The following is a 27,431-nucleotide window of genomic DNA, read 5'->3' as shown; positions in this document are numbered from 1 at the left end:
GAGGGAGAAGCAATTCCCCAGCTGAGCAAGGAGCCTGATGCAGGACTTGATCCAGGATACTGGGATCATGACCTGAGCTGAAGGCAGTCGCTTAACCCACTGAGCCACTGAGCCATCCCTCTCATTCATTTTTCATATTCTGCATTGTGACACGTGTGTGTGTGTGTGCATGTGTGTACTTGAATTAAATATCTAGGAGTGAAAAGTCAGCAGAGGCAGAAAGCCCGTTTTTTATCTCTGTAACTTTAGGAGTTCCTAAAACAGTAGGACCTGGAGTATAGTGGGTGCTCAAGAGTACTGTTTACTCTTCACCTGAGATATGAGATAACCAAAACCATATGCGACTGAAAGATGAGAATTTATAGTATCAGAACTGAGAAAAGAACATTAAAAATATTTTATTGTTATTTTTTCTTACAGTTGGGTCATTAGTAATCCAGAAAGAGCCATTTTACAGAATTCATTAGATGCAGAAGCCAGATGGCTAGGGATTAAGGAGTGAGTGGATATTGAGAAAATGAGCCAGTGAGAATAGACACGCTGTTGTGATGTGGAAGGTGGCAAATCTTGTAAGAAATGGAATGCGGTCTGTAGATTTGGAAAGAGACTTGTGAAGGAAAACCACAGGTGGTGTTTGAAAGAAGAACGAGTGTGCTGTCGAAACCCCCAAGTGCCAGAATTCTTCCAAATCCTACGTTTTCATTTTTCCCCTCTGCAGAGGACTGCTTCGAATGAGTCAGGTCTCTGAAGCTAATACCACATTGCAGTGGCCTGAGGTCGCAAGGTTAGAGTAAATGTTCGCACTGTAGAGTTAGAAGGCGTTTAAACATGACCGTGTTGGGCACTGGCAAGGGTGATGTTCCCGAATCAATTGAGTTTATGTTCCTCTGTTCCAGTTCAATGTTATGAAATTATTTAGAAGAGAAGAGTTACTGAGCTGGTCATATATATATATATTTAGAGGGTCTCTTTCCTAATTATTAAGCACATGTATTTTAAATGTAATAAATTTGGAAAAGAATCATTACATAGCTAAATTAGAATATCTTTCCAACTCATTTTAAAAAGATCTAGTTTCTGGTAAAATCACTTAATATGAAAACAATAAAAATATTTAAAGAAATTATAGCTTATATTTCTTGATAGGATATCATTAATGTTTACCTATAAGCAGGGGTGTTGAATTTACACAGTGGTAGCCCAGATCTCCTAAAATAAGTGTAGCTATTGGGTTTAGTTTTCCTTTGATTTTATTATACACAAATATTCTCTTAAAGACTTTATTGTAAGAAATAAAATATTAGTATAATTCTATTTAGTCTGAGTCTTCATATTTAAGACTAAAACTGTGATTATAGAATTAGAAAATAGAGATAGATGCAAACACATACACTTTGTGGACAGTTTAATTTTTCAGTATTTGTTTAGGTAGGGTATGGATGTATTGAAAGGTAGTACTCATTTCGGAAGCCCTAGAGTACATTGAACTAAAAGGGGTGCCTTGATGGCTTAGTCGGTTAAACATCTGCCTTAGGCTCAGATCATCTGAGGGTCCTGGGACTGAGTCCTGCGTTGGGCTCCCTGCTCAGCGGGGAGTCTGCTTCTCTCTCTCTTTCTCTCCCTCTGCCCCTCCCCTTGCTCATGTGCATGTGTATAAATTCTTTAAAATAAAAGGTAGAGGGGATCATCTAGGCCAGGATTCTTAACCTTAAAGTCCCTGACATTGTAAACAAATCAGAGAATAGCTTTGAGATTGTCAAAGAGGTATTGGACCACCAAAAAGCACCCCTAAAATAGTCTAATTGTATTGGGGAATCGGGAATAACTCATTTGGCCAAGGATAGTGCTGTTAGCTCGATACTTCTAAAATCCTGGTTTTTCAGTTCCGAGCCATTTTTTTTAACCATCTCAATGGAAATAACACATAGCGCCAAACCAGTTCCCAGCAGTTTAGGATTATTTGTCATTCACTAAAGAGATAATCTCTTTAAAGAAATGTTTGCCCAAGTATGTTAAGAAATGTTTAAATGGAAATGCGACACTATGATGTATAAAATAATATATACACAGTAACTCCAGAAGCCAAATGAGACCATTTATCTTCCTCTGTCCTAGTTCTGCCTCCTCCCTCCCTTTACCAGGTCTCTTTTTAATTTTGTTTTGGATATTCTAGTCATGGCCTCTGATGATTTTGATTAGAATAATCCAATGTTTTGATCATTCTCATTTATTCTTTCACTCATCAGTTAATTCAAGAATTATTTCCTGAGTGCCTGCTCTGTGGTCCTGGGAACAGAATGGTAAAATTGACATGGTTCCTTCTTTCTTGAAGTGTGTGGTCTTAGGGGACATGGATGTTAGTCAAGCATTTGGGAGGAAATATAAGAATAGGACTTCCTAGGTTAGAAAGAACTAAAAACACAAAGAGCTATGAGTCCACAACTACTGAGGGATCGGATCCGAGGCATCTGATCAGATTTCCCTGAAGAAGTGATGTTTCAGTTGAAAACTTAAGTCAGGAAGGCGTTTGGCATGACTATGGTCCGAGCAGCAGAGCCGCATATTCAAGGAGCTCAGAGACCCAGTGGGACTGAGCTGAGGAAAAGCAAGGGAAAGATTGATGCACAAGAGGAAGCTGAAGAAGGACATGGGTAGCAGATCCTGTAATGATTTGAAGGCGATTTGAGGTAAGAGGAAGTGGAACGTCGTTGGAAGATTTCAAGCAGGGAAATGACATTGACTAAGCTGGACTTTCTGGCCATTGTGAATAATGCTGCTGTGAACATTCACATACATCGTGTGTATTCATGTGTTGTTTTGTATAGACATACATTTTTCTTACTCTCGGGAATATATTTGAGAGTGGAATTGCTGTGTCATTTGGAAATTCTCTTTCACATTTTAAAGAAGTGCCAGTCTGTTCTCGAAAGTGGCTCTTATCATTTTACAGCCCCACCGGCAGTGTAGGAGGGTCCCATTTCTCCATATCTTTTCTGATGTTTGTTATTGCCTATCTTTTTGACTGCAGCCACCTTAGATGGCATGGAGTGGTATCTTACTGTGAATTGCTTGCCTTTTCCTAGCAAGGCTTTTTAAGCCTTGTCCTTTTATCCACTTAGTTTGAATAAACTACTCATTGTCCACAAAATGTGCCCTATACTTTCCCAAGCTGTTTTTTAAAATTTCTTTTCATGTATGCATATGCTTATATATGCAGTGCCCTGATCTGTGCCTCACAATCTTTCAAGACCCAGCTAGATTTTTTCCTGTCTTCTTCATTTTATCTCATTGAGCCCTATGGAATAGTTGATACTTGACCATTTTACCTGTAGACGTAGCAGTTTCAAATGCTTCATTTTAATGTATTTCTTGATTTCCTCTAATCCTGAAATTATTTCCATTGCCTTTGAGCTTTTTCTCCTAGTACTTGTTTGTACCTTCATGGTATTATTGATGTGCTGATGTGGTACAATGTCTCTTACAGGGCTGAAATCTCAAGGGTGGAGGCTATTCTATAGCCCAGTGTTTTTTATAGGGTTTGATCATAGTTAACTCTCTTTAAAAGGAGTATGTTTACTATATAATGAATCCGTATGAAGAGAATGAATCAATATAAATGTAGTATATCCAATATACGTAACTATAACTGAATTCACATGCAAAGATATTGGAATGCCTAGATCCTGTAAGAATAACTTAGGAAGTTTCTTGCCGAAAATGAACTTTCAACAGAAGATTTAGGTAGTTAAAAACCACAGTTGGGGGTGCGCCTGGGTGGCTCATTGGGTTAAGTCATGATCTCAGGGTCCTGGGATCAAGCTCCTCAGTGGACTCTCTGCTCAGCAGGAAGCCTGCTTCCTCCTCTCTCTCTCTGCCTGCCTCTGCCTACTTGTGATCTCTGTCTGTCAAATAAATAAATGAAATCTTAAAAAAAAAAAAACCAAAAGAGAACAAAAAACAACCCCACAGTTGGTCAGAGAAGACATTTGGAGAGTAAATTAAACGATGTTCAAAGTAGAAAGTGGGAAGAGTCTGATTCTCCTGACCAGTGGTAACAAACAGGTTTGTATAGCTTTAGTGAATGTAAGCATGGGCTAGAACTAGGTATGGTGGAGAGCTCTGACACTTCGAAAGCTGTGATGATGAGATTTAATTTGATTTGGAGGCAGTTGGCACCCGCATAAGCACCTTTGTCATAATAAATGCAAGTGCTAAGGATTTGTTGGAGTAATACTTGAGGAAAATTATGCTTATAGATTTGAAAATATAGTAGGGACAGATGAGACTAACATCTCTGAGATAAATGTAGGTATGAGCTTGTTGTGGCTTTTGCAGCCAAGTTTTATTGCTAGAATGAGACATGAAAATAGGAAATTAAAATTATATTCAGTGTGAAAGAAAAGAAGGGAGGAAGAAAGGTACAAACTGTTTCTTCTTGGAAATTGGAAATTAGTTTTCTCATTGGAGTATCTATTAAGTTGAGGTAAACAGTTCTGGGAAAACAAAAACAGTCCGAATGAATGAATATTCATTTACTCACAGTTTTCTCAGAGAACTGTTTTTCTTCTTCTTCTTCTTATTTACCTACTCTGGATCTGGACAGTGCTGGCTTTCACTTACTAGCAGTGTGACTTTGGGCAAATTACTCAACATTCTCTTTCTAGAGCACTTAAAGCTATTTTTAAGACATTGGGAAAAGCAGTTTTTAAGAAATTGGGAGAAAGGCCCAGGGTCGCACATTTCTTACTCGATGATGTCAGAACTATAATATAGGCCAACTGTATTTTTCGTCTAGTGATATTTCCATCATCCACCACTGCCCTGCAACCCCCTCGCCCCCACTGTTTTAAAAACTGCTGCTTGTCAAAGTTTGGTAGTTGAGTTCAGATAAATACTGAGATCTTAAAATTACTAGTATTTTTTTCTTTTCTTTTTTTTTAGGATTCTAAAGCTATTATATTTTTAAAGAAATTTTCAAGTATACAGAAAAGAGAGTTGTACAATAATTCTCTGATGACCCATCACCCACACTAAATCGTTAGCAAGAATTTGTCATATTTGCTTCATCTCCTTTTCTCGTTCTTTTTTTTTTTCCTGAACTGTTTTGAAGCAAATCATGTCTTTTCATTCCTTCATACTTCAGTGCACATCTTTAAAACTAAAAACATTTTTTTTCACATAATCTCATAATCACACCTGATAGAATTAGGAACAGTTCTTTTTATTATGTAATGCTCCTCCATACCCCTGGGTGGCTTAAGGAACAGTAATTTATTTCTTGTAGTTCTGGCGGCTGGGAAGTCCAAGATCAAGTTGCCAGACAATTCCATTTCTAATGAGGGCTTTCTTTGACTGTTTTTGTCTTCTTGCTATGTCCTCGCATGGCCTTTCCTCTTTCCTAGGTACATTCATTGTTGGGGGTGGGGGAGGATTGGGGAAGGAAGGAACTGGGGGAAAGGGAGAGGCGGGCTTTCTCTCTTTCTCTTCTTCCTATAGGGCCACTAATCTTAATGGGTTAGGACTCCACCATTATGACGTCATTTAATCTTAATTACCTTCTAAAAGCCTTGTCTCCAGTTACAGTCACATTGGGGGTTAGAACTTCAATATAGGAATTTGGGTTAGGGGCCACCTGGATGGCTTAGTCAGTTAAGCAACTGCCTTCCGCTCAGGTCATGAGATCAGGGTCTTGGGACCCAACCCATGTCAGGCTCCTGCTCAGCAGGGAGCTTGCTTCTCCCTCTCTCCCCTCTTGTGCTCTCTCTCCCTATCTCTGTCTCTCTCAAATAAATAAATAAAATCTTAAAAAAAGAATTTGGGGTGGGGACACAGTTTAGCCCATAGCAATGACAGACTTCATTTTTAAATGGTAGTCATAGTGGGACAGACACCTGGAGGCTCAGTTGGTTAAGTGTCCTTGATTCTTTATCTCAGCTCAGTTCTTGATCTCAGCATCATGAGTTCAAGCCCCACATTGGACTTCACACTGGCTGTGGAACCTACTTTAAAAAAAATGACATTTATAGCACCAGCATGCATGCTTCTATAGTGATGATGATAGTCATTTTTCCTAATACTTTAATCTAATTCTGTCCAAGAGAGATAATTACTTCTTATTTTGTAAATACCAGGTCTTTAATTGTAGTTCTTGCTGTTTTTTTCCCCCTTAGTAACTCTTTGGTTACAGTCACTGGGGAATTTATATTCTTACTTGTAATATGTCAGAGCAGAAATAGTATTAATAAGAGGTGACACAGTAGCTTTGCCATTATACTTGTATTTATGCAGCTAATCTGACTTGGAGGAGAATACTTGTGCAATAATATTCATTTGTCGTAAATAATAACTAACAAATGTGCCAGGTATTCTTTTCTTGACACTTTCTGTGTTTTATTGAGAGCAAGGAGGGGAAATGATCTGTGGTAAAGAAAGAATCTGTATACTGGAATAGTATACAATAACAAAAATATCTGAGAGGAAGAGCTTGCAGATGATTAAAGGCAATAAAGTATACAGGTATTTTGATAAGAATACATCCAGTGTACAGTAAAGGAAGAGAGTCATGCCTACAAGATGAATAGGGGCAAAGAGGGCATGGGAGTCTATGAAGGACGTTGCAGGCAATTATCAGCAGGGGTAGCAAAGGAAAGAGGCGTGAAACGGCTAGAAGATAGAGGCACTCTGTAAGCCATTCCCAATGGCTTCAGATGAGTTAAAGCTACAGTGAGTTACGTAGAACAGGTCCAGATCATGGAAGACTTCCGGTGTTATGCTAAGGAGTTTGGGCTCAATTTGGGAGGGATTGAGGAATCAATAAAAATTTAAGTTAGGGGAATGATATGATAGGATCTCTGTTTTTGAAGGACCACTTTGGCATTAGTTTGCGGTGATATATTGGGTGAGTAGAAGAAAGGAGATGGGTGATTTGCTGTAGTTCAGGTAAGAGGTGTTGAATTAAAGCAGTAAAAATTAGGATGGAAAAATGGATGCATTTGAGGTGATGGGGAGGTGGACACTATAGGACTTCGGATTGATTGGATGTGATGCATTGCTGAGCACTGCCTTGGGCCTAACTCACATTTCTAACTGAGTCTTACGGGACCCCACTTTGCAGATTTCTTCCATAATAGCTAAACTGTAGCACAGAGAAGACAGATAGTTATATTGATCCAAATTTAGGGGTTGGCAAAGCCGTGTTGGCCAATGAATAGGATATAAGGATGCTGAAGGTTTGCTGAAGAGATTATAAAATATTCCTATACATTTCAGGCCAGATAGGGAGAGAAGTGTGTGGGAGAAGGAGAGCAAAGAAGCATGAAGGATAATGACCAGTGGAGGGGCTGAGAGATGATTTGTCTCCAGTGTGTTGAAGATTAGATGAAGGAAAGGTTAAGGAAGTGAGATATTTGGAAAGGATACCATCTGTCGGTAGACAGAGATTGGTTTCCTTGAGTTTAAGATTGTAGACACTGAGTAGTTCCCAGAATGATGAAGTCCAGGGTATGACCACAGAAGCACATTGCTGAAGTGGGAATGTGGGTGAGGGGGTGTAGGAGCTGAGGAATTTTGCAGTAGGTTGTTGCTGGTTTATCCTTGTCGCCGTTAAAATTGCCATGACGGCTTTGGAGCAGAGAGCAGCTTTGGAGAAGAAAAGTCCTGAAAAAGTCCTTAGTGAGTGAGCAGTAATTAAAAGGTAGGTGGATGACAGTAATAGGGAAGCTATACACACAAATGCCAGAAGAGGAAAAAGTCTTTTACATGTGAAGATGGAAAAGTAATACTAGTGTGGAAACGTGAGAGTGGAGCTGGGGAAGTGCTGGTTTTGCCTTTGGGTTTTGTTAGGTGCTGGGGAAGAGTCTCCTTTAGAAAATGCTACAGGGAAGTGGGGTCTCCCAGGAAAAAGGGTTAGCTGAGGCAGAGAGGTGGAGGGAAAATTCCATTGAAGATGTGAGGCATTTGAGTCACTCTGAAATAACGACTCTGATGTAAAGGTTAGGACCGGCTAGTAGCTGAAAGAAGACCTGAGCAGGGAAAATACATGGAGGAAACACATAGAGAGGAAGGTCTGGCATTTTTGCAGAGAGGCTCAGGATGACAAGGATGGCAGGAATGTTTGGACCGACGGCAGTGAAGTTTGTGGGCCTAGGAAAAGTGAGGACCAAAGTGGTATTGGTTACTTAATGAGGTTAGCAGACTGCAGTCTTTGCTCCAAGTTCAAATGCCTTGCCAGTTACAAAATTCTTATCCTCTAGCAGTTTATGATTTAAAAAAGAGGAGGCCATGTAACCAAAGAACTCTGGTCTAATGTGGAAAGTGTTAGGTGTAATTACAGAGTATAGGCAGAAGTCTGTGAAAGTGCAGAGGAATGAGAGTTTAGCTCCAGCTGGAACACCACGGGAGGACTTCTTGGAAAGCTTGCTTTTTAACTGGGTCTTAAAGAGTTGGTAGGATGTCAATAAATAGACGGGGATAAAGAGGCATTCTGTTTTGGAATGGCATGAGCAAAGATGTGAATTCAGGGAAATACAGAGCTTGCTTGTGGAATAGTTCATAAAAGATCAACATAGAGAGTTTGACCTCAACAGAAGCAAGGGAGCAATGGAAAAGAGCAGCGGACATTAGATTGTATTATACCAGTGGCCTGTGATGATCAGAAGCATGCACAAAGCCCATCTGACAGAAGAAAAAAAAAACCACTGAAAATAGAGCTCTGCATTCTAGGGTGTCTGTGGCCACCTCCAGTCTGAGTGGCCATAAAGGGCAGCACATCCTGTTTATACCAGAAGAACATTGAATAGTTCTGTTGTGTGTATGGGCATGTGTGTGTCTGCCGTCATCACAAGAACAGCATTAGGATATACTCTACTCCTGTCTCTTTCAGCCTCTACTCATTTGCTTGGGGTTTAAAACCTCTTGTAAACTGGTCACCTAGAACTATACACATCAGCACTGCTTCACATATAACACGGTGGGTCATAATATCTACTACCCATGTTTATGCATGTCTGGAAAGAGAAGTTAATAATTAAAAGCTATTTGCCATACTTCTGCTTGAAGGACTAATTCTTTGAGACTGCAAGTTATTAGTTATAGAACCTAGCTTTCTTATTTTATGTCCCTTAGATATATTTACTTTATACTTTGACTTTAAATAACCCTTTGGTTTCTCAGTGGCACATGCTATTATATCTTCTCTGTCAAATCATTTTTTCTAAGTAATACCCATAATTCCAAATTGTGTTTTATTGCCTTTAATTTTATCTTCTCTTAGAAGGTCATATGTTTAAAAAGTAGTTTTGCACATTTGAACTTGTCCAAAATCGACTTTATGAGGTGCTGATTGCCATATCATTTAGAATTGTGTTTGGCTGTACAGAATAAAAAACTCCATTGCAGTGTTTTTAAAAATTGAACTTCAGGGGCACCTGGGGGGCTCAGTCGGTTAGGCATCTGACCCTTGTTTTGGCTCAGGTCATGATCTCCTAGGTTGTGATATCAAGCCCTACATTGGACTCCATGCTCAGCGGGGAGTCTGCTTGAAGATTCTCTCCCTCTGCACTCTCTCTCTGCTGCACATACCCTCTCTCTCAAATAGATAAATAAATCTTAAAAAAAATGAACTTCATTTTTTTATATAACAAAAATTTGATACGTAGGGAGCTGGTGTGGATTCGGCTGCTCAGTGATGCCACGAGGACTTTATGTTCTTCCTGTTATTTGGGTCCCAGTTCTTAGCCAGGTCAGCTTGTTGGTCATGTTTACAAGATGGCTACAGTATTCCTAAGCTTTACATTCTTGTTCCAGCCAAGAGAAAATGGGAAAGGTTAAGGATTGTCCTGCTGTTCCTGCTCACCTTTATTATGAAACCTTTGATTTTTGTAACTATTAACATAGTTTCTCTTAAATCTCATTAACCGAAGTTGTGTCACATGGTTCTCCTGGCCACAAGGGAGCCAAAAGCAAGCCTGTCATGTTAGGCTGGGCACATTTTGCCCTAATCAAAGTCAGGGAAAAAAGAGTTATGTATGTATATGGAGTAGGCAACAAATAATGTCTCTCAAAGTACTATGCCTAAAGTTTGATTATTTTATCTGTTATTTTAACACAGATGGCATTTAATTAGTGAGAAGTTGGCTACAACAACAAAAAAGAAAAAAGAAGAAAGGAAGAAAACATTTCTCTGTCAGTTTCTCTATCTTTATATTGTAAAATTAGATAATAGAATTTCTTGTGACTACTCCTTTGTGTAATATTACAAGTTGTTGGGTCTAAACAAATAACAACTTATACTCACACCTTGAAATAGTTAATAAAATAAATACATGTTTGCATTTGAAAAAAATGTTATGAAGTCTTCCTACTAGAATACTGTTTTTAATCCATTTAAGTGAATTTATTTTGGGAGAGATAATTTTCCCATTGTATGAATATATAAAAACATTTTTCAGGGCACCTGGTTGGCTCAGTCAGTTCGGTGTCTGCCTTCAGCTCAGGTCTTTGTCTCCGGGTCCTGGGATGGAGCCCCATATAGGGCTCCCTGCTCTGTGGGGTGCCTGCTTTTTCCTCTGCCTTTGCCTGCTGCTCTCTCTGCTTGTCCTCTCTCTCTCTCTCTGTCAAATAAATAAATAAAAAATCTTGTAAAAAAATCAAACATTTTGCAGATGGCATGATCTTACATTGGAGAACTGTAAAGGCTCTACCAAGAAACTGTTAAAACTAATAAACAAATTGAGGAAAGTTGCAGGATGCAAAATCAACATGCAGAAATCAGTTGTGTTTCTATACACTAACAACTCTCCAAAAAAGAAATTAAAATAATTCCATTGTGGTAGCATCAAAAAGAGTAAAATACTTAGGAGCAAATCTAACCAAAGAGGGTAAAGACTTGTACAAACTGTAAAACTGTGATGGAGAAAACTGAAGGCATAAATCAATGGAAAGTTATATTGTGTTAATGGATTAGAAGAATTAATCCTAAGATGTCCATGCTGACCAAAGTGGTCTACAGATTCAACACATTCTTTAAAAATTCCAGTAGCAATTTTCATTGAAAAAAGAATCCCGAAATCATTGTGGTACCTCAGAAGACCCCAAATAGCTAAAGCAATCTTGAACATGAAGAACAAAGCTGGAGGCATCTTACTTCCTATCTTCAAACTGTATTGCAAAGTTGTAATTTTCAAAACAGTATGGTCCTGGCATAAAAAAGGGACACACAGATTAACAGAACAGGGTAGAGAGCCCAGAAATAAAACCACACAAATACAGTCAACTTGTCTTTGAAAAGGGTGCCAAGAATGTACAGTGGTTTTGGTAAAAATGGATATCCACATGCAAAAGGATGAAATTGAACCCTGATGTTACACTATTCACAGAAATCAAACCAAAATGGATTAAACATTTAGATGTGAGGCCTGAGTGTTTAAAAATCCTAGAAGGAAACAAGGGAAAATCTCCTTAGCATTAGCTTTAGAACAGTTTCTTGGACTTGACACCACTAGCATAGGCACAACAAAAGCAAAAATAAACTACATCAAACTAAACAATTTCTCTATAGCAAACGAAATAACAAAATGCAAAAGGGACCTGCAGAATATGAGCATATTTTCAGACCATAGATCTGAAAAGAGGAGGATGGGGAGATACTGAGCAAAAGGGACAAAGTGTTAGATACAATGTGAATAGTTCCAGGGACCTTATGTATAGCATGGTGACTGTTGTAATACTGTACCGTATACTCTTGAAATTGCCAAAAGGGTAGATCTCAAATTTTCTCCCCACAAAAAAAAAAAAAAAAGTAATGATGTGAGGTGATGGGTGTTTGTGTTGGCTTGATTGTGGTACTCATTTCACATTTCAAGGTGTATACATATATCAGAAAATCATGTTATACACCATAATGTGTCCTGTATAGTTCTCCTTTATCAGTCACTCCTCAGTAAGGCCGAAAAATGTAACAAGAGAAATTGAAGTGACAGTTTCTTTTGGAGAAGATGGTTTTCACATTGTAGAAATAATTTAGTTATTGTTACAGCAGGTTTATGGTGAACAAATTTTAAAATAAAAATCTGGTTTTTAAGTTTCACATCTCAAGATGGTTTATTTTATCAAAATCTGATGAAACAAATTTGACTTTTGGTGTGAGGAAGCCTTTCAATATGTTGGGAGTGGAGCTTTAGAAAAATGTATTTTTTAATCAGAACCTTAAGCTTCGATTCCAAGTGCCCGAGATTTTTTCACCTTTTTTTTTTTTTTAATTTTAAATGATTTTAACTTTGTTTTACTGATATAAGGAAATGATGTAAATCATTCAGTTTGTGGTATAGGCATATTGTCACTGTTTTAGAATTTAACAAAAATAATACATGTTAATAGTATATGTAGACACTCAAGTGGATTTTGTGGAAAATGAAGACAGTTCTTCCTTTTGGGGTAGTTAAATTAATTAAATTGTGATTACGTAATGTAATGGAAGAAGTAAATATTTAAGACAGGCTTATATAGAATTTGATTAGTGGAAAGATACAGGTGGAAAGACAGGTGACAGGCACCTGTATCTGTTCCACTTCTCTAGCCCTGTGAACTTTTTGTAGTTTCTCAAGTGTTCTGGACTCTTCGATCATTCAGGATCTTTGCAGTGCTTTTGGTCTGTATGCTTTTGGAGTTCCCTTACTTGTTTGTCAGCTTGGCAATTTTCTGTCTTTCAAGACTTGCTTCAAAGAATATCTTTTCTGTGAAATCTTCCCTGAAGTTCCTGGGGAAAGTTGGGTTCTTCCTTTGCCTTTCCCCCACGGTCCGTTTTCTCTGTTTCTGTCTCTGTCTCTGTCTTCATGTTTCTCTCTGTGTTTGTAGTTTGTTAACCTTGAAAATAAAGCTGTCAGTTATATTTCCAGCAAAATGGATTTATCAGGAATAACAAAATTGCAGTTTGAGACATGAGCATTATGGCACAACCATAGGCAAGTCCAGAGAACAAAGGAGAGGGATGCTCTTTTATGTGGAAAAGGGGGATACAGAGGAGCAGTTATAAACTTTGTGTTAGAAACACAAAGCTCATTGGACTAAACTGGTGTTTGAAGTGTAGTGGCTTTAGTTGGCTGAGTTGTGACAGCTTCTCTTTGGCGGGGCTTTTGCCAGACAAGGAGAAAATCTTCCTTCTCCTGGGGTGGTAAAATAGAGGCTTCTTCCTGTTGGGAATGCAGAGGACTGCAGAGAATGGTAGTGCGTGAGAGATCCCCCCCTTCTTGCCTCCTGACTATTTTAAAGGGGGCTTCCTTTCTTCAGTTTCACAGGGCTTAGTATCGTCATCACAACACACCATTTATTTACTTATCTGTCTCTGCCACAGTTTGTGAACTTTGTGAACGTGAGGGTTTTATCCTATCTATCTCCAAATCTTAGAGCCTAGTGTAATGGTTTTGTATATTGGATCATTCAGTGAGTGTTGATTGGATGGATGAAGGAGTGGATGGTTGAACAAAAAGAATTAGCCCCATGTTTATTCAGGAGTACTGGGGGTCTGTCCAGAGGGACTGTGGTAAAAATACTTAAGCCTGCAGGTACAGGGAGTTTGTAATTTATCAGTATTTGAAGACAGGCTTGAATAGACAAAGTAGGACTGGTTGGCAATGGAAGTTTTAATAAATAATGGAGTTGCAATTAGTAGAATTTGAAGTTCGAATTAGTAGAATTTCTGAAATTGTGTTTTAAAGCCCTCATTTTTGAAACGTACTGTGCTTTTGTGTTTTGTAGTGCTTCCACTTCTCATTCAGAGAATTCAGTGCATACAAAATCAGCTTCTGTAGTGTCATCGGATTCCATTTCAACTTCTGCAGACAACTTTTCTCCTGATTTGAGGGTATGTATGCCATTTTTTTGAGGTATTTTGATATATTTTTTGTTAGCTGTTTGTGGCCAACACTGAGTGTAACCTTGCCCTAAGTGCAACCTTGCACTAAATTACAACCTTGCTCTAAGTAGTCTACCAAGACCTGTCTTTATAGTATATCCCAGAACAGGCCCCAGGTCTGGAAATCTTATTTGTAAAAGAAAAATATGTAATTCATTTCTGAGTTTGATAACTTTGAAGTTCTTCGCAAAAAGATAATTAGTGTGTTTGGTTGTCATGTCAAAGATGTTCACAATTACTCCCATAATGGTGGCCCATAATAGCTAACCTTTTTTGAGTACTTACCATATCCCGAGTGTTGTTCTACATCCTGTAATGAAATAGCTCTTGTAATACTTCTTCAAATTCTGTGAGGTAGAGACTATTTTCATCACTATTCTAGGGATAATAATAATTCATAGAGCTTAATACCATGTCCAAAGTCTCGTCACTAATAAATTCTCTAGCTAGTCTAGCTCACCTCCAGTTCTGGAGCTAAGTCACTTAAATATAGTGTTGTAGTTGCTATGCATCTCATTATAGTTTAAATATTCTTGTATTTGTTCAAGGTCTTATTGCTATGAAATTAACCACACCAGTGATATCCTGTAGCATTTTGAATGTTTTTGGATTCATCGGCCTTTCTACAACTGCTTATCTTTGAATGATGGAGAAAATGAATTTCATGTGCAGTGCTAACCCTTAAACCTTGGAGTCTTTTTATCCTGACCAAGTGGCTGCTTTCCCAGTGGTTATACTTCCACAATTTTAATGAGAACATTTTTATTTTTTATATTAATGAAGTCATTTGCTCTTAAGCATATACTGAGACTGTATCTTTTTTTGTGTTAAATTTTCAAGACAGAATCCAACAGATGTAAGAATACAGATTACAAAACATCTGTAAAGTCTTCCTCTTTTTTGTTCTTGTGTTGTGAAATGTCATAAAATAATAGTTTGGGTATAACCTGACTTTAAACATTATTAAAAATAATAAACATTTATCTTTATAGTCTGGATATATTGTGCTAATTATGAAGGCTTCATAATATCTTTAGCTATTATTTTGTTGCATAATATACATTAAGGGCAGGGTTCATCATTAATAATGATGGATATAAACCCATCATTCCCTCTCCTTAATTCATTGCTATTTAAAAATTTACCTTTTGGGGCACCTGGGGCTCAGTTGGTTAAGACACAGCCTTTGGCTTAGGTCATGATCCTGGAATCCCAGGATAGAGTCCCACATTGGGCTCCCCGTTCAGCAGGGAGTCTGCTTCTCCCTCTGACCTCCCCAGTCCCTTTATGCTTTCTCACTCTCTCTCTCTCTCAAATAAATAAAATCTTCAAAAAAACCCCCTATCTTTTATATATGTATCTAACTTTTGTTTATTCATTCTGTTAATACAAATCCACTGAAGGCCTGTGAATCTTTTTGGGCTACTTCTAGGCAGATTACATTAGTTAAAAACATCATTTTTTAAAAAAGATTTTATTTATTTACTTATTTGAGAAAAGAGAGCAAATGAGCAAGGGGGGGGCAGCAAAGGGAGAGGGACAAGCAGACTCCGTGTTGAGCATGGAGCCTGATGTGGGGCACAGCCCCTCAGCCAAAGCCAAGGGTTGGATGCCCAACCGACTGAGCCAGCCAGGTGCCCCACAGTGTTTGCTTTTAACTCGTGTTGTGATGATAAAGAACTCCTACTAGGAGTGGGAGAAATGTCACTTTTGCTTCTGGCTATGCCTGCATTATTAATATTCAATCTGCCTTTTCTTGTCTGAAATAAAATATAAGTAAATGGTTCAAAATAAACCATTTTTGTGTTCTTGTGAGGGTTAAGTTAGTTAAACTACTTAACTAGGCACACCTGTGAATCACAGCTGAAAGGTGGCCTCTGCTCTCAGCTTTTTTGAAGGCAGGTCTCCTTCATTTCCTTGGGACACCAAATTTATAAATAAGAGTGACTGACTTACATTGGGACAAAATGAGGGTCATAATTTTTTTTCAAATATTTTATTTATTTATTTGACAGAGAGAGAGAGATCACAAGTAGGCAGAGAGGCAGGCAGAGAGAGAGGGGGAAGCAGACTCCCTGCTGAGCAGAGAGCCCAATCCTAGGACTCGGGGATCATGACCTGAGCTGAAGGCAGCAGCTTAACCCACTGAGCCACCCAGGTGCTCCCATAATTTTAATTTGTATATTAAACATTATAATTTATTTCTTACTAGATATTTTTAAAAATTTAAAACACTTTGATTTACAGAAAAATTGCATAGATAATATGGGGTTCCTATGTACTTGACCTCCACTTTCCCCTATTATTAATGTCTTACATTTGTGTGATACATCTCTCAAAAATAATGAACCCATGGTATAATTAACTAAAGCCTACACTTTTTTCAAGTGTCCTTAGTCTTTACATGATTTCCTTGTTTTTGTTCTAGGATCCCATCTAGGACATCATATCACATTTATCAGTCATGTCTCCTTAGGTGTTTCTTGGCTGTGACACGCTTTCAGACTCTTTGTTTTTGGTGATCCTGACAGTTTTAAAGAGCACTCATCAGGTGTTTTGTAGGCTGTCCGATATTTTACCCATAGACTGGGGTTATGTCTTTTGGGGAATAAGATCACAGAGGTAAAGAGCCATCTTCATCACATCATGTCAAGGGTACATACTGTCGACATGATTTATCACTGTGGATGTTAACCTTAATCACTTGGTGGAGGGAGGTAGAGTTAGGGGTTTTCAATACAAAATACTTTTTTTTTTTTCCCTCCCCTGCCTTTTTATACTGTAGTCTCTGAAGGAAGTGGCTATGTACAGCCCGAATTTAAGCTCATCTTGTTGAGAGTGGAACTTCTACATACATTTTTTGTAATTCCTCTGCCTGGATATTTGTCTCTCCTCTCTCATTTATCACTTTATGCAGCCATTTATTTATATCAGTATTTACTTATGGATATCTATTTTCTATTTTGGATCTTAATTCAGTGCTACCTTGTTGTGCAGATTGTTCCAACTCCAAATTGAGAGTTACCTCAGTTAGATTATCTGTCCCTTTGATGTATTCCTATCATTGTTTTGTTTTGTTCTCAACCCTGTGTTACTTTACTAAGTAAGCACTACAGGATAGTCCAGCCTTATCTTGATATTTCCTGCCTCAGTTTTAAAATCATCATCCATTTCTTTCTCACATTGAGGTCCTTCATCCATTTTGATTCTATTTTTGTGTGTGGTGTAAGGAAATGGTCCAATTTCATTTTTCTGCATGTGGCTGTCCAATTTTCCCAACACCATTTATTGAAGAGGCTGTCCATTTTCCATTGGACATTCTTTCCTGCTTTGTCGAAGATTAGTTGACCTTAGAGTTGAGGGTCTATTTCTGGGCTCTCTATTCTGTTCCATTGATCTCTGTGTCTGTTTTTGTGCCAGTACCATGCTGTCTTGATGATGACAGCTTTGCAATAGAGCTTGAAGTCCGGAATTGTGATGCCACCAACTTTGGCTTTCTTTTTCAATATTCCTTTGGCTATTCAAGGTCTTTTCTGGTTCCATATAAATTTTAGGATTATTTGTTCCATTTCTTTGAAGAAAATGGATGGTACTTTGATAGGAATTGCATTAAATGTGTAGATTGCTTTAGGTAGCATAGACATTTTCACAATATTTATTCTTCCAGTCCAGGAGCATGGAACATTTTCCCATTTCTTTGTGTCTTCCTCAATTTCTTTCATGAGTACTTTATAGTTTTCTGAGTATAGATTCTTAGCCTCTTTGGTTAGGTTTATTCCTAGGTATCTTATGGTTTGGGGTGCAATTGTAAATGGGATTAACTCCTTAATTTCTCTTTCTTCTGTCTTGTTGTTGGTGTAGAGAAATGCAACTGATTTCTGTGCATTGATTTTATATCCTGACACTTTACTGAATTCCTGTGTAAGTTCTAGCAGTTTTGGAGTGGAGTCTTTTGGGTTTTCCACATATAGTATCATATCATCTGCGAAGAGTGATAGTTTGACTTCTTCTTTGCTGATTTGGATGCCTTTGATTTCCTTTTGTTGTCTGATTGCTGAGGCTAGGACCTCTAGTACTATGTTGAATAGCAGTGGTGGTGATGGACATCCCATTTCTCAAGGAGCCCAGATTTCTTTTATTGGAGAATGGTATTAGAAACCAAGATCTGGGCACTAGGCTTTCTTCCTTTCTCCCTTCCTCTCCCTCCCTCCCTCCCTTTCTCTCTCTCCTTCCTCCCTCCCTCCTTCCCTTCCTTCCTTCTCTTTCTTTCTTCTCCCTTCCCTCCCTTTCTTCCCTCTCCTCTCCTCCCTCCCTCCTCCCCTACCCCACCTCTTCCCTCCCCTCCCTCCCTTCCTTCCTTTCACCAAAAAGGAACAAAGTTATTTTACTTCTGAAGCAAAACGTCATTTGCATGCATTTTATTTGGAGGTGATATCATGGGTGGGGTGATCATATATGCACATTAGTCTGGAGTAGTCTTATTTTATGCCTGTTGTCCCTTCCGGTTTAACATCAGATACAAAAATGTACCAGAGTATTGACTTTCTTAGCGCTCTGGAGTACCAAGGGAATCTTCTGAAATTACATATCAACTCCATGACTGTTGGGATTCTTTCCATTAGTGCCTTATGAATTAAGCATCTTTCAAAGTTTAGAGGGTCCCTCGGAAAATCTTTATGAGATGAATGAAGAGACAGTTGTTAAATGTTAAACTGAAGAGAAGATGGTTTTGGGCAACAAAGGTTAATTGTACTTTCCATAGTAGTGTGTAGTCTGCCTGTTACCCTGTTCCCTCATTTTTAAAGTTACCTTTGATTCCTAGTCTTTTTTCTCAGTTGTGGAAGGGAGATGAATGATTAACATTACATTAAATGTTAGTATTCTTTAAAACAATGACACCTGATTTCAAATATGTGCTCTTTTCAGAGGTGAGATAGGAAGAATGTGCTTCTAATACTTGAAAAAAATCTTCTTGCTACTGGTAAACATTTATATATGCCAGTATCGTAGCCAGTGAGGTTTATCCGAGGTGCGATTATTGCTATATAAGCCTCATCTCCTTTAACTTCCACAACAGTCCTGTGAGACAGATACTGTGACTCCATGTCACTAGTGAGAAACCTGGTATTCAGAAGAGATTAATTAAGTACCATGCTTAAAGGCACGCAGCTCTGTGTTCGCCTTACTTGGTCTCAGGTGGGTTGTGTCCCTGTACAGCACATTACCCAGAGTGACTGGCCTTCTGTGACTTGGCTGTTGTTTTTAGACATGTAGTGAGCTTTTCTGAAGGGACAAAGAATATCCCAATACATTTTTTGAGGTAGCAATAGCAGTTTTGAACATTACTTCCTTAATAAATTAAAATTCCTTTCCTAAATAATCAGAAAAGGAGGCTTTTTGTAGTAAAGGTTTGATCTCCCCTCAGTTCTGTTAGTTGTTTATATTTAGTGTGTATAGTGTGTATACCTTCAGTGGCCCTAAAATTTAAGTGTGCTAGTTAATTATAGGTGAGCCCAACTGCAGACAGCTGTGTGTTGTTTTCTGCCTGATTGTGGTTTGGCTGTATGCTTGAGATGAGGGGCTTGGTATGGTTGGTGGTTGTGAAAATCATCATTCACAAATGATTTGAAGTTAGTTAACCTCCAGGCTTTGAGTTCTCCACATAGCCTCAGCTGTTTATCCCTGCCCTGAGCCTTAACCTTTTAAAGCTCCTTTAGTAACAGCTTTTAAATGGAAGTATGAAAAGCACCATGCATTGGAAAGCTAATCCAATTTCATTAGAAATCTTAAATCAAATTGTAAAAAATTTCTGCTACAGGTGTTGTGCAGTGACCCTTTTCCTGAGAAGATAGTGTGTTAGTTGATTAACAGCTGAATGTAAAAGCTTGTGTTGAGGATTTCTTATTAAAACAAGATGAAACTATGCTAGATATTTGAAACTTGTATTTATTCAAGAGGAGTTCTCTTTATATTTTTCATCTTTTCAGCATTGCTTGTTGCGGAATGGTAAAATCCATTCATGTGTTTCTGAAAAACTGAGCACAAATTTAGCCTTGGTAAATTCAATCATGGTTCCTCAGTGAATAAATGCAGAGTGTTTGTTTGCTTCTTTTCCTCTTCATGTGGTAGAGAAACTTATGTAATTTCATTAAAATTTTTCAAAAAAATCCTTTCAAAATTCCCCCTCCCCCTTCTTTCTCCCTGCCCCCTTTCATTTAAAACTTTTAATACAAATGCATTTATTTTTTTTTATAAATCTGCAGTTGTTAAAATCAAGCTTTCTTTAATAAGAACATATTTTTAAAGTTTAGCACTTAGTGAAATTAAGAACCTAAAGAACTAGTGTCTGGTTGGTTTATTTGCTGACTGAAATAATTTCCATGAAATGCAGGATTTGAAAATTCAGATGCATACAGCTCTATTTATTTATAAAGTGTAATTTGCATAGTGTTGGGTTTTAATTAAAATAAATTCCTTAAATGGTGGTGACTAAAAGATAAATTAGAAGTTGTACTATGCAACATTTCCTTTGTGGTATCTGTGATAAGGCATTTATACCAATGTTTGTCTATAATTCAGAATCAATATTAGAATGGAATTGTATTTTATATCTTTTATCTCTATTTTATAAGGCCTGTTTGATCTTGGAATATATGTGTTATATGACATGTATAATTTATGTATATATAAATACTATATATGAGATAAAATTTGTAATATTTTCAGTTTTTAGCTATCTGCCCTTATCTTGTAATAGTTGAAAGGCTTAAATCAAGTAAATTTGCTTATCTTTTTATATTATTTGTATTTTCTTTATGAAACAAATGTCGGAGATAATTGGATTATTTCTTATCTAGAGTGTGTGCATGAATATTGACATGTTCTGAAAATATGTAAATATAGCCAGAATGAATTAAGACTCATTGAGCAGATATTAGATAGTGAACATTTACATGTGAACTATTACACATAATCATTTCAATAGTCAGAGGAAAAATGGTTGAAGGTAGCACTCATTAGCAGAAGTTAATACTACTACTGCTCACACCAGCGTCAATTCTTGAGAGCTTATGAAATGAAAAGAATAACTTGAGCCAGGTAAAGGATATCCATCAAAACTCTTCAATAAGTCTTACACTTAATTGGGGAAATGTTAGAAGCATAGCCTTTAAACTTAGGAACACGATGCTAGAATTCCTACCCAGTAAAATAAGAAAAGAATAAATAGTATAAGAAATGAAAGGAAGAAAGAAAGCTTTTTAAATTTACAGATGATTGTCTATATGGAAAATATAAGGAAAATCTATATGCAAACTATCAGCACTATTGCTGGATACAAGATAACTTTAAAAAGATAAATCATGCTTTTGTACCTTAACAATAATGTTTAGACAGTGTGATTTTAAAAAGATTTCCAGTCACAAGAGCAACGAAATGACATTACTCAGGGATGCATGTAATAAAAGATATATAAGAACTGTATGGGGAAGGTTATCAACTTTATTTAAGAACTTAAATCTAAATAAATAGATGAGTAGACACAACCATCTGGAGATGTCAAATATTTTCAGTATATATCTATTAATGCAATATAATTTTAAACCAAATTCAAAAGTTTGTCTTGTGGAACTTGGCAAGTTGATCCTAAAATTTATATGGAAAAGTAAAAAGTCAAGATTACTTAAGAGGAAAAATGAAGGGGGAGTTCACTTAATAATTTGTAGAGCTAAAGTAATTGGAATGGAAACAGATCAGGGAGGCACATGGCAGAGTTCAAGAATGACTGATATTTGTAGGGACTCTGTGTATGACAGAGTTGGTATAACAAATCAGTGGGGAAAGAATGAACTATTTGGTAATCAGTGCTGGGTTAGCCATATTGAAATTAAAAAAAAAAAAGCTGAGTTCCTAATTCACATATACACAAACAATGAATTCATTAGATTAAAAACCTAAAATTGAAAATCAGAATATTAAGATTTTAGAAGAAATTATGTGATACTATCTTTATTACTTGCATCAGGCAGGAATTAGTAAATGAGTCCTGAAAGATATTAACCATAAACATTATTATTAAATAAAGAAACTTAAAAAGTTTTATTTATAAAAAAAATAAAAAAGTTTTATTGTGCTAAAATGGTAGGTAAGGACCTTTCTTGCTTATCGATTACTGTTCATCTGACCTCTCTCATCTTAAGCTCTACCCTTAGTTATATCCCTAGTTCACAGAACAGTACCTGAATGAATGTGACTTAAAAGCCCTTTCATACTTGTGGCCGGTTGCAGCACTGGAAACATTTGTCCTCTCATTTGCTTTGTTTAGTTGGTGGAAAAGTTTGAGGAGCACTCCTAATCAAGTGACTCCTGAAACTACTTTTTAGCCATATCTGGAAAATGGAGGAAGAAATTCTGTGTTTTATTCATAGTTTCAAATAAAATCTATATATTTAGTCACTAAGTCACTGCAGTCTTGAAATTTTCTGGGTGTTCTGAGGAAACAGTGTCCTGTAAGACATGGTTTCTGCCAACATGGAGCTTGGAGTCATGTAGTGGAAAAGGAGGTAAGCAAATCAGTGATTATTGCATGATAGATACTATGAAAAAGGTATACTATGGAAGCAAAGAGGACAGAACATTCTAAAACATTCTAAAGCAGAACATTCTAAAGTTCATAAAAATAAAAAAGGGCTATGGCTGTAAGCCCCTTGAGGACAGATATACTTGTCTTATTCTCTGTTGAATCCTTAGAGATCAGTATCTAGAATGTGAAAGGTACTCAGGAAAATTTTGTTGACTGAATCAGTAGAAGAGAATGAGGAATACGAAGTTGTTTGCTCATTTTCCTTTCATTCTTTTTTTTTTTTAAGATTTTATTTATTTATTTTGACAGAGAGCACGAGCTGGGGGAGAAGCAGACTCCTCGCTGAGCAGGACCCTGGGATCGTACCCCAAACTGATGACAGATGCCTAACTGACTGAGCTACTCAGGCACCCCATAGGTCCTTTGTTTCTTAATAGTCCCTAAGTCTTTTGTGTGGTAGGTTTGCTTTTCTCTGATTTAGTTAATGCATCATCATAAAGCTAATCTTCCTCTGAAATCACTTTCATAATGTGATACCCCTATTTAAAAGTTCTTCAGGGAGGAGGGCTGCCTGCATGGCTCAGTTGGTTAAGTGTCTGACTCCTGGTTTCAGCTCAGAGCATGACTCAGGCTCTTGGGATTGAGCCCTGTGTTAGGCTCCCGCTCAGTGGGGAGTCTGGTTATCTCCCTCTGACCCCTCACCCCACTTTCTCACTCTCTTTCTCTCTCTGTGGAATAAATTTTAGAAAAAAAAAAATCCTAAAAAAAATCCTTCCAGGGGATCCCTGTTCTTACAGAAAGTGTAGACTTTTAAGCCTTGTGTTCAGGATTCTCAATGTATGGTCACATCAAAGCTATCACAGAGTATGTCCATCTTTTCCAGAACATAACCCCACATCTATAGATAGGTTTTTTTTGTTTTTGTTTTTTTTCAATAGTCCCTTAAATGTCATGTGCTCATTTCAACTTCCATTCATGCTGGCTCATGCATCTGGAATGTACTTCCTTCTGCTCTTTAGTGAAACAAATCATGGTATGTTAATAATAGACTCAGCCCCATCAGGTGATTCCAGTCCATTGTGATCTTTTTTTCCTGATAGAAGGTATATGGATAATAATCTGAGAGATAATGTTAAAAAAAAAACGAAAAAACAAAAAACTGGGGCACTTGGGGGGCTCAGTGGGTTAGGCCTCTGCCTTCGGCTCAGGTCGTGATCTCAGGGTCCTGGGATCGAGCCCCGCATCGGGCTCTCTGCTCAGCGAGGTACCTGCTTCCCCCTCTCCCTGCCTGCCTCTCTGCCTACTTCTGATCTCTCTCTCTCTGTCAAAAAAAATCTTTAAAACAACAACAACAACAACAAAAACAAACTTTGAAGAAATTATATGAGGAAAATTTGGAAAAGAGGTGGAAGTGGTCACTAATTCATTTCTGTCATTGAAGAGCCGCCAAAATCCATTTGAAAATGGTCACAGTTGTCTCATATCCAACCTTATTAAGGAAATGATTTCAGTCCAAACTCTCATGATTTCTGTTTTACTGAATTTTTCTCCAAAGTTACCATTAACTCTGTTTTATAAGATTTTATTGTTTATAACAATGCTAGTTTTTTTTTTTTTAAATGAAAGTAATATAATGAAATAAAAATTTGTGGCAAATAGAAATAGAATTAAGGAAAAAAAATTACCAGCACTTTTACTACTCTTACTCTTAGTATTTGGTATATAGAAACTCCTCCTTAAAAATTTCTTCTTTGGGGGTGCCTGGGTGGCTCAGTGGGTTAAGCTTCTGCCTTTGGCTCAGGTCATGATCTCAGGGTCCTGGGATCGAGTCTCACATCGGGCTCTCTGTTCAGTGGGGAGCCTGCTTCCCTCTCTCTCTCTGCCTGCCTCTCTGTCTACTTGTGATCTCTCTCTGTAAAATAAATAAATAAAATCTTTAAAAAAAAAAATTTCTCCTTTGGGTGGGGGACTGGGTTAGCCTGGTTGATGGGTATTAAGGAGGGCATATATTGCATGGAACACTGGGTGTTGTACACAAACAATAAATTATGGAACATTGCATCAAAAACTCATGATGTATGAGTGACTAATATAACTGTATGGTAACTGTATGGTGACTAATATAACATAATTTAAATAAACATAAAAATAAAACTTAAAAAAAATTAAAAAATAAAAAGTTAGACCCCCCCCCAGCCCGCCAAATTTCTCCTTTGACAGTTATAAGGTTGGGTACCAGAGTAAAAGCTCCTCAGCTCTGCTCACCACAAGCTCATGATGTCAGCAGTTGACTAGGCTCTAGTAAGTAATGTCTTGCCCACCATTCTGTTGGGTCTGTAATTAATTTGATGTGATTTGAAGATATTATTAATCCCCTTAACTCTTAAAAGAAAAAAGTCTGAATGTGTTAAGATTAGTAAAAAGAGCCAAATCATTATAATAGAGAATCATAAATAAAGATTATTTAAAAATTAGAAAGTATGAAAAAATGATATAGTGAAAGCATAAATCATGATGCAACAGGAATAATATTGACTGTATTCAATTCATTGTAAGGAGATAAGGAATAGTATATGTGCCTAAAGGTTGTTTAATTAGGTGGAATACTAATTAACATGATAATTCTAGAGAAGACAAAAAGTGTTTCAGACTTCAAAACTGAGCATAAAGTGCTGTTGATATAATTGCTGTTACAACCCACACATGATTCCATATAATCACCTTCATATATACAGAAAAGGCACATAATGAAAGCTATTTGACAAAATTCAACATCTTTCAGATTTTTAGAACTTTTAAATTAGAAAGCAATGGGTAAAGGCTTATGTAAGCATTTTACTTAATAGTACAGTATTAAAACAGTAGAAATAGTCCCACTAAAGAACAAGATAGGGTTACCTACTATCATGCCTGTGTTAGTTATCATTGTTTATAGGTACTGTCTGATGCAATTAGATAAGAAGAAATACATGGTAGGCATATTATTGAAAAGGAACAGGCAAAATAAGCATATTTTTACCTGGAAATCAAGAAAATCAAATGAATATTATTAGAAACAAAGTAATTAGATGACTGGTTATAAGAAGGAGCTTGGAAGTCCTCACTCTATTCTAACAAATAAAAAGCAGAACAAGGGGGCACCTTGATGGCTTCAGTGGGTTAAAGCCTCTGCCTTTGGCTTGGGTCATGATCCTAGGGTCCGGGATCGAGACCTGCATTGGGATCTCTGCTTAGCGGGAAGCCTGCTTCCTCCTCTCTCTCTGCCTGCCTCTCTGCCTACTTGTGATCTCTGTCTGTCAAATAAATAAACAAAAATCTTAAAAAAAAAAAGAGGCAGAACAAGTTGAAAGTCAACACCTCTTCTTAGATCCGTCAGAGAACTGAGGTTGCGGGCCAAATGGCTGCCCTCCACATTGGACAGACAGGTAGAGCAGAAACCTTCTCAGGAACCAGGATGGGGTATCAGCATAGGAACTGTAATTGATGAATTTCTGGAGGCTCACAATGGACAAGTCTGAGAGATACAACTACAGGAGACCCCACATTTAGGAGGTCTTTGTACTTTTCTGAGTTTTACGAACAAAAACCCTACCAGGTTCATACAGAGAAGAGTGAGAAAAATCTCTTCTCTGGCAGAGGGAGGGGAACAATAGCCAGTTTTTGAAATATGTTGAAAACATTCTGTTCTCTTTGGTAAAAGCCTACCCTTGAGAGAAACTATTTTACTTGCCTACCCTGCCTGGTTTTGTCAGAGCCTGCCTGACCTGGGAGAAGGGAAATACCCAATTCTAGCCTCCTAGTCTCCTGTCTAGGGGAAGAGAAGTAGAAGTATAAACTTCAGTACCATCCAGCCATCCTGTCCCACCTTGAGTGGGGAGACTAAGAAGCACTTGTGAGTGTCAGGGCCCAGGGGCACAAGCTCCTTAAAAGACTGAAGACTGGGCGCCTGGGTGGCTCAGTGGGTTAAAGCTTCTGCCTTCGGCTCAGGTCATGATCCCAGGGTCCTGGAATCGAGGCCTGCATCGGGCTCTCTGCTCAGCGGGGAGCCTGCTTCCTCCTCTCTCTGACTGCCTCTCTGCCTACTTGTGATCTCTGTCTGTCAAATAAATAAATAAAAAATCTTAAAAAAAAAAAAAAAGACTGAGGACTGTAGGACTTAGTCATAGGACTATAGAAAACTTCCGCTCCCACCGCCACACCTTAACCATGGTATCACTAAAGGCCTGATTATTTCAGTTCTTTTTACCTAGTACGTCATGTCCAACTTTCAACAAAAAAAATTACAAGGCATACTAAAAGCCAAGTTTGATATATAAGAATCAATAGCTTCCTATTATGAAAATACTTTTAAGTATATACTTAGGTATTTAAATATATATATTTAAGGGAGGGAAAGATCCTATTTATAATAACACTTGAAAATATAAAATATCCAAAAATAAACTTAAGATATATGCAGAGATTTTATGAAGAAATTTTAAACTCTGATGAATAATATAAAAGAACACTTAAATAATTGGAAAGACATACCTTGTTTGATATGAAATTGAAGTGCTCAATATTGTTCAGATTTTAGTTCTTATTCTGTAAAAATATGGTTCAAACTTGACAAGTTGATGCTAGAATTTGTAATGACAGAAGTCTGGAAATAAGAGAAATGCTTTTTCGGGGTTGATTTTATGCTTATAATTGAATACTGTGCAGTCTTTGGAAAGAAGAGGTGGATCTCCACATGTGAATATGAAAATATGTTCAAGACAGTTAAAAACAATCAAGAATTAAACAGTGTGTATAAGTTCCCATTTGTTGGGAATTGTGGGGGGAGGAGTAAAAGAAACTTGGATACACAAACAGGTAGTATTACTTAGAGGCGGGTAGAATGGAGACAAGGAGACATGTTTGGAGGCTCTGAACAATTCCAAGTAAAAATTGATAAAAAGA

At 37.5% G+C, this 27,431-nt stretch overlaps 1 protein-coding gene across 2 annotated transcripts in view; it reads left to right on the top strand.

Moving 5' to 3' along the window:
* The window catches only part of MTMR2 (myotubularin related protein 2), a 123,552-nt gene that overhangs the window by 27,634 nt on the left and 68,487 nt on the right, over positions 1 to 27,431 (top strand). For both annotated transcript variants that reach the window (XM_059413188.1, XM_059413194.1), the window contains one exon: positions 13,753 to 13,858. In XM_059413188.1, coding sequence (XP_059269171.1) covers positions 13,753 to 13,858 — 106 coding nt within the window. The remainder of the gene's footprint in view (positions 1 to 13,752; positions 13,859 to 27,431) is intronic.

The sequence above is a fragment of the Mustela nigripes genome, chromosome 1, assembly GCF_022355385.1.
Source record: "Mustela nigripes isolate SB6536 chromosome 1, MUSNIG.SB6536, whole genome shotgun sequence".
NCBI lineage: Eukaryota > Metazoa > Chordata > Mammalia > Carnivora > Mustelidae > Mustela > Mustela nigripes.
This window is presented reverse-complemented; position numbering and strand designations above follow the sequence as displayed.